Source organism: Merops nubicus, unplaced genomic scaffold (assembly GCF_000691845.1).
Source record: "Merops nubicus isolate BGI_N331 unplaced genomic scaffold, ASM69184v1 scaffold4181, whole genome shotgun sequence".
Taxonomy (NCBI): Eukaryota; Metazoa; Chordata; class Aves; order Coraciiformes; family Meropidae; genus Merops; species Merops nubicus.
In genome coordinates, this window is record NW_008590135.1 from 1 (window position 1) to 14,825 (window position 14,825).

The 14,825-nt window shown below is 38.1% G+C and overlaps 1 protein-coding gene across 1 annotated transcript in view; it reads right to left on the minus strand.

The window, feature by feature from the left end:
• Positions 1 to 87: 87 nt before the first annotated feature.
• The window catches only part of BIRC6 (baculoviral IAP repeat containing 6), a gene marked incomplete at its 3' end in the record, with an annotated part of 148,445 nt that continues 133,707 nt past the window's right edge, over positions 88 to 14,825 (minus strand). The window contains exons 65-67 of the mRNA XM_008949811.1: positions 10,267 to 10,477; positions 1,058 to 1,203; positions 88 to 198 (exon numbers count right to left, since the gene is read on the minus strand). Of these exons, the coding sequence (XP_008948059.1) occupies positions 88 to 198; positions 1,058 to 1,203; positions 10,267 to 10,477 (468 nt within the window). The remainder of the gene's footprint in view (positions 199 to 1,057; positions 1,204 to 10,266; positions 10,478 to 14,825) is intronic.

Sequence of the window (14,825 nt, forward strand, 5' to 3'; positions counted from 1 at the left end):
ACTTTTAAAAATAATTATATATATATATATTTTAATTATTTTAAAATAATTATATATATTAAAAAATATTCACACTTCTTAACCTACCAAACTGGAGCTTTTTCATGACAGCCACATACTTTTCTTCAAGAGACCGTAAAACAGACAAGGGCTTGGGCTTCACAGCAGCCTTTTTGGAGTATTCAGCCATCTTCTTCTCTGTTACATAAAATGTGATGATTATTAGCAGTTAACCAAGTAATTGTGAGAGAACAGCCAGCTTTTGGGGATTATTTAATGGGAAATGACATTTTATGGTTACATTATTTGCAGAGAAGTCACAAAATGGCATCATTCACAATATTCAAATCTGTTTTCCTCACTACCATATATTTCACAATCTGAACAGCTCCAAGTAAATAAAGGCCATAATCTCAGCTCAGAAATAATTAATGGCTGCTGCTACTATGAATAGCCTTTTATTGTTTCTTCTAATTTATTTTTTTAAATTTCAAGTAGGAAATATGACACATACTTGTATGGATGGACATACACACATGTATTCCTGATGTACTCTCCAAAATCAGGAGCTGATGATACACTCCTTTTTAAAATCCCCTCCCCTGATCAAGCTACTTAATCTTTAGTTTCTTTACTAGACAACCAGATGATCCTTTGAATGTCTACTGGTTCTATGACTTAGAATTTTGTTCTTTATTCATCTAGTTAGGAGTTCATGTAATTTGTAAGATACAGTTTTAAGAGGAAGGCTTTGCTATTAAAGGTCATGTATGTTGTCTTCTGCCAAGAGGGGAAAAAAAAAAGGAAGAAAAAAAGAGCAAAAAGTTGCCACATAATTGTGATGAAAGTCGTGAGGTGTACCCTAACTTATTTGAGTTACTCTGTTTCCTGATCGAAATATTTTAGACCACCGCAAGATTCCAGCTGCCTTTGAAAATGTAGTCAGTGTTTGGGGGAAGGAGGGAAGTATATTTACTTGCTTTTAAGCTAATTTATAAGTAATGAATGTTTTACAAATAAACACTATACAGTATTTATAAAAGTATTTCTATTTTACCTTGGTTTGCTTGGCGCAAACTGGTGGTAGCAGCGTAAACTATCTCTGCAGTCTTTTGGATGTCTGGTACCAGAAGTGTCAGTCCCTCTGGTTCCTGATCAGAAGAATCTGGCTTTACTCCTGATTTAGCTTTGTCCTTTTTAGACCTGTTTTGGGCAAAGAAACAGGATATAGCATGAAGGAATATTTTTCAACCAGTTGTACAGTACTGGATCAAGACTAAAGCAAGTCTTCTGAAAACGAACATCTGTCTCCAGTTTACTCACTGAATGGAGCAATCAACCATGACAATACTGAACATAGTATTGGTCTGACAAACAGAAGTACGTCTGATATGAAGATTAAAATATGAACACAATGGCAAGGATTTTAGTATAGCAGTTTCTGCTTCAGCCATTTCGTACGCTGCGCCGTTGCGCTGCATGCTGACCTCATCTCTGCACATTTTCAGGAAGTATTAGGAAAGCTTACAAAATCAGTGGAACAAAGATCACGTCATGAACGTGCATTTCATCCACCCCTACAGCTCCCTGTGCAAATTCAAGTCCTAAAGAGGTAATAAAGTGCTCTCTCCTGCTCACAATACACTGGCAATTATCTAAAATATACTAATGGTCAATCAACTAGGAAGCCTCTAGGAAAAATTCGCGGGGTGTCTATGACCTACAACCCAGGCACTGCAAGAGAGCGGGTCAAAAATGAAGTTTGTCTCTCCCTGCAGTTCTCTGAGCTACAGAACTTAAGACCTTTTATTTCAGTAAACAGTTTAATGTAACAATTTAAAAAATCTTACAAATATAGAGAGTGTCTATATTATACTGGCTGTTTATAATCAATGTATTGGAAATTAGGATGCGATTCAAACACCTCAAATTTTCATACTGAAGTCATTTGAAAATACAATATATACTAACAGTGTTCTGTGATAAAAGCTAATTGCTTAGTAATTTAAGATACATTTAAATATTTAGATTATGACAAGCCAGAGTTTACTAGCATATGTGTTCAACTGCTGAAACAAAGATGAAGATGTATTTGATAACATTGTAATCTATGTGTCTATATTTAAAAGCTTCTATGTTTCAAGAGCTAACATAAATTTCCATTGTTCTCCTGCAAAACTCAAGAGATTGTAATGCTTATGGTCCCCACATTATTTTAACTGAAATTTCTGTACATTTTTTGTTTAACAGCACTTGTTCATTGCTCATTTTAAGACCCAAACAAGTTCAACAGCTCTGGTTTCTTCCTTCCCACTACCATACCTGGAAGCAATCCAGGAAGCTATCTACACAAGAAAACCTAGCAATTTAATGCTCTGATGTCCTAAACATATTTTAGCAAGCACCACACACTATATGCTTTCTGCAGTTTAATTGAGACTGAAATCATGCACAAAGAATGAGTCTCTAAACTATTCAGTAGAGGTAATTACAGTAACACTGAAAGTCTTTGTACTGTACCTAATCAAATGAGAATATCCCTAGAGTGCATTAATAACAAAATTCATTACTGCAGCACAGTACATTTTCCCTGTTCCAGATTTAATCCAAAAGGATGTTAGCCTGTTGTTTACTTCAAGCAATGCTGAGTTTTCAGAGGCTTAAAGTGAGGAGGAAAGCACCAGAGCCAAACAGTGTTGTTCAGCATTTGAGGAACAGTTTCAAACAAAGAAGCAGCAGCCGCCTCTCCCATTCATACTTCCCAAAATTGCCATCACTGCCTTTTTTCCTTGTGGAAATCCAGGCAAATATTTTTAAAATAATGTATTAAGCAGGTTGAGAAATGTATATTTAAGCCCATTGCACCTCAGTGATAGCATGTCTGAGATACTAGCACAGGTTAACAGCCACCAGTCCCAAGAACTTAGAACTGCTTGCTGTTCATGTAGAATCCTTAAGCTATTTGCTACGAAACCCTTAGAGAAATTTTAGTAAAAATGAAATGTTAGTGGGCTTAACCAAGAGAAAGATGTGTGAAAAGCAATAAAATTGTGATTGGTGGAGGAACTGAAAGTTAAATTAATTCTTAGAAATTTATTTTCAAGACAGTTATCTTGTAGGTCTCTCACCTTCCACACGGTCTTACAATTTAGACTGAGGTTTTTTTTCCCCTTCCACTTGGTCTTAGAATCAAAAAATGCTTAACCACAAAAACCTCCAGTAGATATACTGAGTTGTTGACAGTCAGCCACATAAACAGAGAAGGAGTATATATATATATCTCTAGTTGAAGCAGTAGGAAAAGGAGACATCTACTCAAATGCAATTTCTCAGTACCAATAATAAAATTTCCTGTTGTTGTCCCTGCTATCCTGAAGAATTAACACTTCAGCACTTTTGAACTATCAAAAGAGAATGTATTTTCTTAAAGTCTCTTTTACTACTGATACAACACTTATGAGCAAAACAGACACCCCCCCTGCTTTCAGAATATCATTTTTACATCACCCATTTGCAGCACAGCTCTACCCTGTCACCTACAGTTGCCTGAAGCTCGTGTGATGGTCTGTATCTGAGTCAGGCCGTAACTCTGTAAAAGCAGTTAGGAACGCAAAGAGCAGCAGTGATTCTACCCTGGACACAAACACCTCTCCATCCCCCTGCCCCAGATCTCATATGGGAGCTTGATTCTGCCTAATTGAGGACTTCAGTCAATTTCTTAGGGAACATAAGCTAGTTGGCATCACAAAACCCCCAAAGCAGACATACTGCCTTAACAGAGCTTTTCTCACACAAGTCAGGCTTGTGTATTCTAATAGTTAGGGTAAAGACAATTTTGCCCCCCCCCTTCATTTAGGGAAAACCCCTACTGGTATTGCTGTAACTTGCAAGACTCCTATTAATGATGACCTCCATTTTTCTTTCCCTCATTTTGTCTTCTTACTGTTATTTGATTAAAGCCTTCTGCTGTAAGAATACCAATTTTGTGCAATTAATCCTGCATGGTTCATAACATGTCTGCTACATTGTCTTATTCTCTACATATTTAGTATTATACACAGGCATTTTGAGATATTTAACAGTACATTACAGTTTCTCAGTCTATTTAAAACCAACATATGGTAAATCAAGTAATTCCCTAGACTCTAGATGGGGAAATCTGTCAAAGGTTCCCCAGTGGTATGTACTTCCACACTGATGGTAATTTTTAAAGTTCACAGTTTTGTCATCAATTGCCACCCAAAACAGAATTGCAGTTCATTGTGGACATGAGCTATTACTCTTGATTTTCTATTTCTTTTATATTAGAAGACCACAACAGACCTCTTTCTAAAGTCATATCCTTAAAACATGGTTTATCATGATTATTAAATAAATGCAATTTAAAAGGGAAAAAAAAAAGGTACATTCTAAGATTAAAATCTCATCTGAAACAGCTCTGGAACTGAAGATGGAGGTGTGAAGCTGTCCACATACCCATGTCCTTGGTAGAACGACGCATTGTGATTTGGAAAATCTAGAAGTCTATATAACAGTTTCCTGAGCTATATAGTTGTAAAAGGGGAGAGGCACAAATGGAATTCAAAGCCCTGTCAAAAAGCTAAATGGATTTTACATATAACTGATGCACTGATGAATATGAGAACACACAAAGTAAACAAAGGTCAAAGTCGCTTAAGGCCTCTGCGAGCCTGCTGTGGCCTTGTGGTATGTTGAATGGGTCCTAAGTAATAAATACGTCAACAGGCTTATAGAGACTTGTTCTAGAGGTGGGAAGCAAGATTTTTAGGGGCAACCATTGCTCCCAGGACAAAATTAACAGCATTACTGAAATTTTTTTGGGGCCATAAACCTATTTCTTAGTGTAATCTGGAACTCATGGTATTACTTTGTGTACACATGAAAAAGCAACCTGGTTCTACCATTTGTGAGCACATGTAACACAGGCAAACCAAATCATTAGTTGAGAAAATGTCATCCTCCCTTCTTGGTGTCATCTCCACTTTTATATTGCTGCTGCACTCCTGCCAGGAGTCAGAGCTGCAGCGAGCTCTCTCCCAGCCACCCGTGATATGCAAGTGTTTCAGAGGGAGGAGAAAAGGGGAGGTGCTGGGAATTACAAGGCTCTCCCAAAAATACATGAACGAGGAGATGTTCCAAAATTAAAGTGATAAAGCGAGTAAGATCCTTCAGGTTCTTCCCTGAACTCTAGTAGCCTGTCTGTAAATCCACAAATGCAGAGTGTTATCAGACTCATGAGTTCTAATTGTATGTTCTTCACTTGTATTCCAAAGACACATAAGAACCAAAAGTACTCATAAATAATAAGATATGGTCAAATATATAACCACATGAATATTTTGCTGTACATTTTCTCTATTTTTAGAAAACTTTTAAAAGTCTGCACTATACTATATATTTTTTTTTCTGCCAAGATTCTGCTTATTATGCAAAATGTAATGGAGATATTTAATACAGGCCAAACCTTTATGTAAATGTTACAATTTCAGAGTGGAGGAGGTGCCAAACACTTAATTTAGATTTAGAAGCTTCCCCATACAGGTTTTCAAGCACAGAAGAAAAAGCAGACAAAATCATGTCAACTCTTATTTAAAGGAATGACAGTCACTAACGTATTTGCTAGAAGAGACAGCAATGTACATGCTAATAATTTAAGCCATTAATTTAGCTGGTGCTAGAAGATGACAGCCTTCTCTTCACACTGTGCTAAATGAATAATGAATGATATCCTCCCAAGGCAACTTTAATTTTTAAAGCCAATACTAACACCTACTCACCCATGTCTGATACATAGAGGTAAATGTGATGATATGGAGTGATACCTTTATCAAAGTGTTCACAAAATAAAGCCAATGAACCATTTGGTCCCTGTGTAGTACAGGGACAGTGCTTATAGCAGAATTCTGCTTAGTTTTATACTGATGCTCATTGCCTTGGCATACAATCATCATAGGTTTGCAACCATGGTGTCTCCCAGCCCTCATGGTCCCCCACTTTCTGTAGGTTTCCACAGGTACCGAATAGAAGCTTGTTCCTTCCAGTAGTTTACAGGTTGTTAAGCCAATCTCATGAAATGAGGCAGAACAAGGGAGGGACCTGAACACCAGAAGTGACTCCCTCCAGGATGGCTCCACATACTCTTCCTTGGGCCTTCCAGCACAGTATTTACAGACACTAAGCTGAAGCCTTCCAAACCAGCAAAGGCTGCACCGCTGCTCCCTGTAGCCAACCATCAGTTCCGAACACAATCTTAAGAGTGCAGCAAAAAAACCAGACAGTTGTTTTGTCTTTTAAGGAAAAATAAATTAAAACAAACTAGGCCTCAATTCTTGGGACCAAACTGTAAAGAAAAATTTTTGTTTGCAAAATGCACCATTTCACATAGAAGCTTGGCAAAATAATGCTGAAGATGAAAAGCCATAGCAGAGAAAATGCTTCAGACCTACCTGGTTGTATTCTAGCATCCCAACAGCTGAGGAAATAAGTGATTAGATCACTTAAAGAATCACTGCAACAGGGAACCGTCCAGGTCCTGACAACAATTTGACAGGCAGAGCCTGATAGGGAACTGTGCAGGATTAACCCTTAGTAGCTGTGTGACATGTGGTAGAAGTGTGAAGATGACAGAATTCAGATCTCCCTCAGGCAGTTACCCTGGGGGTGGCTGGGGTGACATGGTAAAGGGAAAGCATTGTTAGGACTTTTCTATAGAGGCTTGCTATGCCCTAGTGGCAGTCCATCACCCAACCCTGACCACTCTCAAATCAGTGGTGGCTTCTGACTCCCTAGCAGTCCAACAAACTGCCATATGAAATCATCTCATAGCTACATGTCTTTTCCATTATCCAGAAATTTCCCTAACAGAATATTATAGCCTTTGAAAGTAGATGAAAACAAATGCTAACTGGAGTCCAAAACTGTTCCCCTTAAATGCTGAATCCAGGTGGACACTCTTGCTCCAACATGGAGATGACAGTTGGTAGACATGCAAGGAGAACTGCTGTTAAGATAAAGGATTTTTTTTCCTGTGAGAGTAGATCCCATAATTATGTTGTTCTGGCATTTGACCTAAAAGGGGCAGCAGATTGTCCCATTTAAGAAATCCATGCCAACACTTGCTTATATTGCTGGCACACCTTCAACTAAAAATGCTGAGAACTAAAACCTTCCACCCCGATGACTGCAGGTTGTTCAGGCTTTTGGTGTTTTCATGCTTGTCTATATCCTGCTTTTAAAGACTAACAGTATTATGCTTAAACCAACCACTGAAAGAAAAGATTTTTGTGCTAATATATGAAAGCGAAGGAATAAAACTGTACAGATAATGTAACTGAAGCAGTCATGGAATTTTTATCAACTCAATCAATTATTAAAACAATACTGATTGTGTTTCTTTGTTTTCAGATCCTAACCTGTCACTGAAGAACTAGTCATACCATATCTTATTTTACAAAATTAAAAGGAGCTTATAAGTAGTAGTCATGTGCCATTCTCACCAATAAACTTTTTAGACTTTATCCTGGTTTTGGCTGGGACAGAGTTAATTTACTGCCTAGTAGCTGGTACAGTGCTGTGGTTTGGATTTAGTATGAGAAGGTAAAGGATTTCACGCCCATTAAATCTGAGGCTAACAGATGACCAGACTAACAAAAAAAGTGATTGGGATGGAGATATTTATACTTACACCTATACTGGAAATTGGTTACATAGAAACCAAATATGTTTTTTATTTTGAGAAGACTGCATATAATATGATCTACATAATATTGCCAGCAAGCACCAGCTGACATTTTTAGATGACTGTCCACCACAAAAAGCTGTTATTTGTCCTTCCTAATTCTGTTTCTTTTACATTTAATCAGTAAAAAAGCCTACCACAGGTAAATTATATGCTTAATATGCAAGACTAGCAACCTCAGTCAAGAAAGACTAAAGAAATTAACAGGTAAAGTTCAGTCCATCAGGAGTTACTATAAAGAGTTTCTAACAATAGGATCCCTGCTCAGAAAATCTATTGGATATTGGTTGCTAAATATTCTCAGTTTATAGTGGGAGGAAGAACATTCTACACAGACCTTTCCCTGTATTTGCCTTCTTTTTATGCTGTTTCCTCATATGCTTAGGGACAGCACTAGGTTTTGCAGGGATGGATGGGCATTATTTCCTAACAAACCCTCTTTAAATAGGAAGCAGGTAAACAGAATCAAGAAACCAATTAATTGCTGGAAGAAGAAAATTATTAGAAGAAAGAAATTAAAATCTGCACTGCAGCATTCATTTATCCAACTCCCTCAGTCAGGGCAGAAAAAGATGATTCAGCCATTAACCTCTCCCCCAGATCTTCAGTTCTGAAAACCAGAGTGGTTGAAGACCAACAGAAAGAGATGAGAAGGTGGTTGTGAAATCTGTACCAGCTACAGCACATCCCAGATGCAGGAGGAACTGGGAAGCCCCTTCCCTGTGTGCTAACCCTCTGATTGTCCCTTCAAACAGCAGCCGAGTGCAGCACCAACTGGACTGGTCAGGTGATTAAACCCCAGGTCTTAGACTCTCTGCTGCCCTGTCAGCCACAATGGCAGCACAACATTCCACACAGGGTGACAGATCTCAGCGATAACAGAATTTCTAAAGAACAGAAGCCACAATTTTGCAGCATGAGAATTGATGATAAAAGCAACCATAAAGTAATACCACACGAATCACTCAGAAGTGCTCTGAGAAGATGATTTGACCTTTGGAACAGTCAGAAATGGCAAAAGAAACATCAGGAATGTAGAAGAAAGTAGTTTTGGCTGTTGAAATAATACAAAGCTGCATTATATTTACCCAGAACATGCAGTTGTTCTTTGCCAAAGGAAACTATTTAAAGGGAACTTTGACTTACCAGTATGGTTACCGGTTGTTACTGAGTAGAACACGAAAAAGATACTGCTAGTCTACAGTTTATTCTTCCCCAACATGTACAGCCCAAACAGCTAGTGGGATATTAAGACAATAATACCAGATTTGACAAAGCAAATCTGTCTTGTAACTGTGGGCTACACCAAAATCACCACGGAAGAAAATGAACTAACAATTAGTCTGTGCCTGGGAGAGAATCTGTGTTTATTACTACCTTTATAATCACTTCATAAAAGCAGTAACCTTTTGCAATGAGGCTGGTCTGTGGTTACTGAAAAAAACTGTCACCCATGGTTTGTCTGCATGTGTTTCCTTAAAAAGCGAGATGGACTCTGGAAGGTGAGGGGAACAAGCTCTTGCAGCATCATCCTGCAGCGCTTACACAGCCCGATGGCCTCACAGCCGAGATGGGATACTCTGATACTCTTCCATTTATTTGCTAATTGCTCTGCTGGACTGCAAATATTTGACAAGAACTGTCAAACACAGAGTTTCTCAGAGGAGGCTGGAAGATCCTGAATTCTGGCATGGATGGCTCCAGGGCATTCATTTGTAATTTCACATCTACTTCAGCACACTGGCTCAACACTGATGCCTGTGCTAATGGACAAACTAGCTGTCATAAAATCACCCATGTATAGATAAGTGCTTTTCATATGTAGCACCAACAGTTACCACAAGTAAAAATTTTCAACTATCTCTATGTAGTTGGAATTCTCACCACAAGTAACAACTCCCAGATCTTCTGCCTCCTTAAACTTGTTCTTTCTGAAAGAACGCAAAGGCTACTCTCCCAGACTCCCATGGAGAATCCATTGAGGAACCTGGTCCTTACCCAATCCGTAAAGCAGCACAGAAACAGATAGAAGGAAAACTTGTAAAAACTACCATTTGGTTTGACCCTCCCCTATCCCATTCTTTACAGAATGGCTTCTTCAACATTCCTTCTCCAGAGGAATGCTCCTGCCTTCAGACTGACAACAGGAAATGCACAGTCTTGCAAAATAAAGATTCACTTCATTGAAGAAGGTTTAAGATTTCAAATTTAAGATTTGAAGCTCCTAGATCCTTGAGCAGCAGTCTGCTTTCTGATCGGTGGGCAGTTACCAATGAAGGGGCAAAAGTATCAGCTTCTTTGGGTTATAAAAAAAAAAAAATTCCTTACAAATAGTACAGTAAAACATGTAATAAGTTCAGCTCAAACAGGTGGTTATATTCTCACTCTGGATTGCAGCACCCATTCAGATAAATATACAGAAATGAATCTTCTTTCACTTCAATATTCATAATACACAAGTAAAAAATACACTTTAAATGAAGTTTAGGGATGATAAAAGTTATTACCTCAGTCGGTTGGTATAGGTATCTACACAGGTCTTCATTTTAGCCAACAAAGTCCCAACAGAAGCTTGTGACTCCAACTGCTCTTCCTCCTCTTCACTGCTTTCTCCGGACAGAGGAAGCAGTAAGGGCACCATCGACGTGCAGGACGCGATAGCACGCAGTAACTCCAGCAGGGCTCGGTAAAGGGGAACGTGTCGGGCCATATCCAAAACTGAGAGAAAAACAGTTTACAAAAAAGTGATGAAAACTGAAGACCCTTCCACTCTCTGTACAGATGTTTTAAATAGAGAAGCTAGATTTTTATAATGATTAAAACATTATTGACATTTAATGATAAAGTACAGTATTTTGTAATAGCCATTTATAATTTGTGCTTTAATGGACTTGTCCAGAAAAAATTGCACAGCATACCTGGAAAACAAAGGTTAGGAAAAGACACAAGAGGATAAAAGTGCTAATAAGGTATGGAACAGGATTACCACATGCTATATTCATGTCTAGTAGCTTAAAGTACAATGATGGTTCAAGCTGTACGCCGACAGTAACAGCAAACAAGTATCTACGGAGGAAAAACTGTAACCCATAGTGCAGCAGGGCAGCATTTGCTAATTCTAGTAGCATAAGCATTAATAAAGAAGGAAGGGCTTTCATATCACCCACTTTATTTATAGTTATCTTCTCATTTGGGAAAATGTGTCTTCATGATTGCAGAAGTATTTACGGTCATGAAATAAATGAAGTTATCTACTTGGAAGTCTAGCTTTGTTTTTTTTCATGGAGTAAGCATCATTTTAAAAACCATTATGTGCTCTTCAGAGCACGCAAAGGCTCTGAAAAAGATGTTAATTTTATCTGCATACATGGGAACCACAAAACAGTGAAGATGAATAAGAATATATATTAGGTAGGCAAACCTCACTGTCTTAGTGCTGTTCAGTGTGATGTGTATGTATTGTAGAAGTAACTGTGGGTAGAATAGAGATATCAGCTCCTCTGACTAGGAACGACAGGCAGAGACACACAAATCTAATGGATTCTCTATCATTGTTTATTTTTCTTTTCCACTTGCTTGGACAAATACATAATGGATGTCATTTCAACTGACTTTGTATCATTAATGGAAATCCTGAAAATGTAGCAATACACAGATACTTTAACACAGCTGCTTCCTCTGGCCCTAGGACATGCTATTTTTAACCTAACTGCAGAAAAAAAAAATGCTCTAGTTCAAAGTATTTACAAATGACTGAGTTTATGATAAAATAAATTTATGCTTTCTCCAGAAGAAAACCCAACAAACAAAAAGCCCCTGACAACTTGCATTAGGACAGAACAAAGCATAGAAGAACTCTTTAATGTTTCATTTAGCACAACTCAACCTCCAAGCTAAAGGAGATCACAAACTTTCATCTCCTGTCACCAAACCCTCAGCCCTAAATACAGCACAATGGGACAGAATAAATAGCCAAGCAAAATTCAACAAGCTGGTTTTTTTCAGGCTTAAAACTGGATATATCCCTACTAAGAGTTCTTTGATTAACAACTTGCTATTTGTATTTTGAAACTATTACAATGGCACAAACTCTTAACTGGAAGTTCTGTTGTGCTGAACAGAAAGAAAATTTACTGAAACAAAGCATTAATATGTCAGGCCTGGTATCAGGCACCAAAAATATCCTGTGTCAAAATATTCCATATATTTAAAGCAAACTCGATCGAATTTAAACATTGGTATTAAGAAAACCAGTTTCAATTATCCATCTATTCTTACATTTAATAAACATTTACACATATATATATAGAGAGTATATGTGTATATCTATCTCAACTCCTTATGCTCAGTCTCTAGTGAACAATGATTGCCCACAGAACAAAGCCCACGATATGTAAAACGGCCTCGAAGTAACCATGAATAGATCTGATGTGTGAATGAAGAAAAAGGAGAAGAGGAAAAGTGAAGGGGGGGGTGGGGGGGAAGGGGTGAAGGGGAAGGAGAAAAAGAAGGCAGGGCCAAGAGAAAAAAAAAAATAAAGAAGAGAGAAAAAGGGAGGGGTAGGGGGAAGAGCAGAGCAACAGGAAAGGAGAATGGAAGACCGTAAAACCCCATAGTGCCCACAGTGTAGCCCTTGCCAGAAACCACCTCCCACTTGTAGTGCTGAAGATCAAGCAGCTCCTCAATTTAATCAATGGCTGTTAATTATGAAGATAGTGAGTGAAGCAGAGATACAACCTCTTAGATAACCACAACATTTCACGTCTGGAAAGCTTTTATTATTTATTTTAACTATGAAATTTTCATGAGGCCAGAATATATAATTTCAAACCCTTCAATGCCTGCTCGCCTTCTACTTTGCTAAATGGGTAGTTAAATTCAAAATTACTGTCATCAGGGAAACTGAACGGACATAACTTTAAAATGGAAATGTTTTCCAGAAGGATAGGAGAGAATTTCTGGGTTTTGCAGATTCGACACACTTTCACTGCTTTCCAATTGTTCCCATGTGAAACAAATGAAATGGATTCACTTGGTTTCAATTTAAACAATCTTTTATGGAACAGCTACCAATTTCTTTTACCTCAATGCTAGACCCTTCTAAACTCAGTTTTTTGATACCATTGTGTCTTACACTACTTTTGTCCAAGGCCTTTATTGTATTTATAAGGACCGTGACCCACGCAAGTGTGCTTATCTGTCCAAACTAACCGAATTCCCCCTCCTTCTGTAAAGAACTCAAAATTGGCAAATGACTGTTTATTACCTTTATTTGGCAGTTCATCTACTCCTTATGCCTACTTTGCTTTCAATTGAAAGAGAATGCCAAACTAACTATAGTATATGTTTCTGGCAGATATAGCTCTGCTTTCTGAAATAGGTTAAGAAGACTTGAGCATTTTTTTAATCTCTGTATTTACATGTAATTAGATGTTCCAAATTTGATAACACTCAGTTTTTAGGACACTATGTTTAAGCCACTAGTACTACAAGACACTATTTTGTAAAAATACCCCCTGGCCCAGATCTACTGTTGTCTAATCAACCTATCCATCTCCTCTTGGTGATGGATCTACAGATGTCCTAACAGTACCCTTCTAGACTGACAGAGGCTTACCACGTCCAGCAGTGTTCAAACTAGAATTTCAATGTTCATGCTCAGACCCCATCATCATCTTCATTGCTTTTAGTGTTTGCAGCATATTTAGTTAGTTGGGATTTATGATAGATATCTTCTCTTCAGGTATCATTATGTATATACTTGGGGAGAATATTTCAGAAAATTTAAGTGATACAGCTTTTTAAAAAAAATATTTAGAGCCTGTAACAAAGTCCTTTAAAGAAACTGAATTAAAACACTGAAAACGCAAATAAAGATATAAGCCACAAATCTGCAAATTAACAAATCCTATTTCCATCTAACAGAAACAATGCAACTTTTCAACTACCATCCTCATATATAGGTATCTTACCAACTAAGACACTGCAAATTTTGTTTTTAAGCAACTGCAAACTTCAGTGAAGAACAAGTGTCGTAAGTAACCCACTGTTTTCTTCAAAGTATGCTCTTCCTTGGGAACATACCCAGCTTTTTTCTGCTGGACTGAACTGGGCAATGCTGATGTAGTGTAACATTTTATTTGAATTAAATAAGGTAGCTTCTTGTGTAGGAAAAAATCCAGCACATTGCAAAATAGAGACAAATAATTTTGTTTACGATTTGATGAGCATGAGCAAATCTTAAATATGTCAGGCACTAACAACATTCGCTTTACATGGGCATGCACATAAGCACACTAAACTGCAAATGCACAGCATTCCTAAGAAAATGAAAAAGGAAGATTAAAATTCTTGGCTTTGTAAAAAGGACAGATGGATATATTATCCAGGATTCTCTGTTATCCTAAAATCAAAAGCATAATTAAATAATGACAAATATCTTTTCCAAACAGCTCAGTTTGGTGCTCTCAGACTCATGCACTGAGTGCAACTGGACCATCCTGGCTGTCAGTCGCACACAAACTGTGGGGTCCTTCACATGTTTCCATATTGGTGCTCCCCAGTTCTGAGGGGAATTGAATTGCTGAGGAAGTTCCAAACCAGACTACCAGGGACCAGTGCAGAAGCTCCCCATTGTTGACTCTCACTCAAACACAACTGCTGCTCGAGAGCGCCTCTCTGAACTTTGCTAGGTTTCCTGAGCATTCAAGTGACTCCTATATGCCACACACTTACCAAAAGAGAGGTAAAGATTAAATAATTTTATTACTAGACTCAGAGCAGGGATTTGCCCTCAGTTTTTATCCTGCTTCCTTGTCTGTCATAAACAGGGCTGGCAAGACAGGACTGCCTGGTGACAAGCATTGTCTTGGAGAATGCTCTAAAACCAGTGCATGGAACATGGCTTTTGCACCACCCGGCCCAGTCTGCTTCCCCTGCGAGCCGCCTGTGAGCTTCTTAACTTAAATTCAGTAAAATTCACATCAAGGTCTCATCATTTGCCTACCCCAGTAGTTACCCAGTTCAGTGGAGCATGAAGCAAGAGCACAAGCTAAAAACTGCTGCT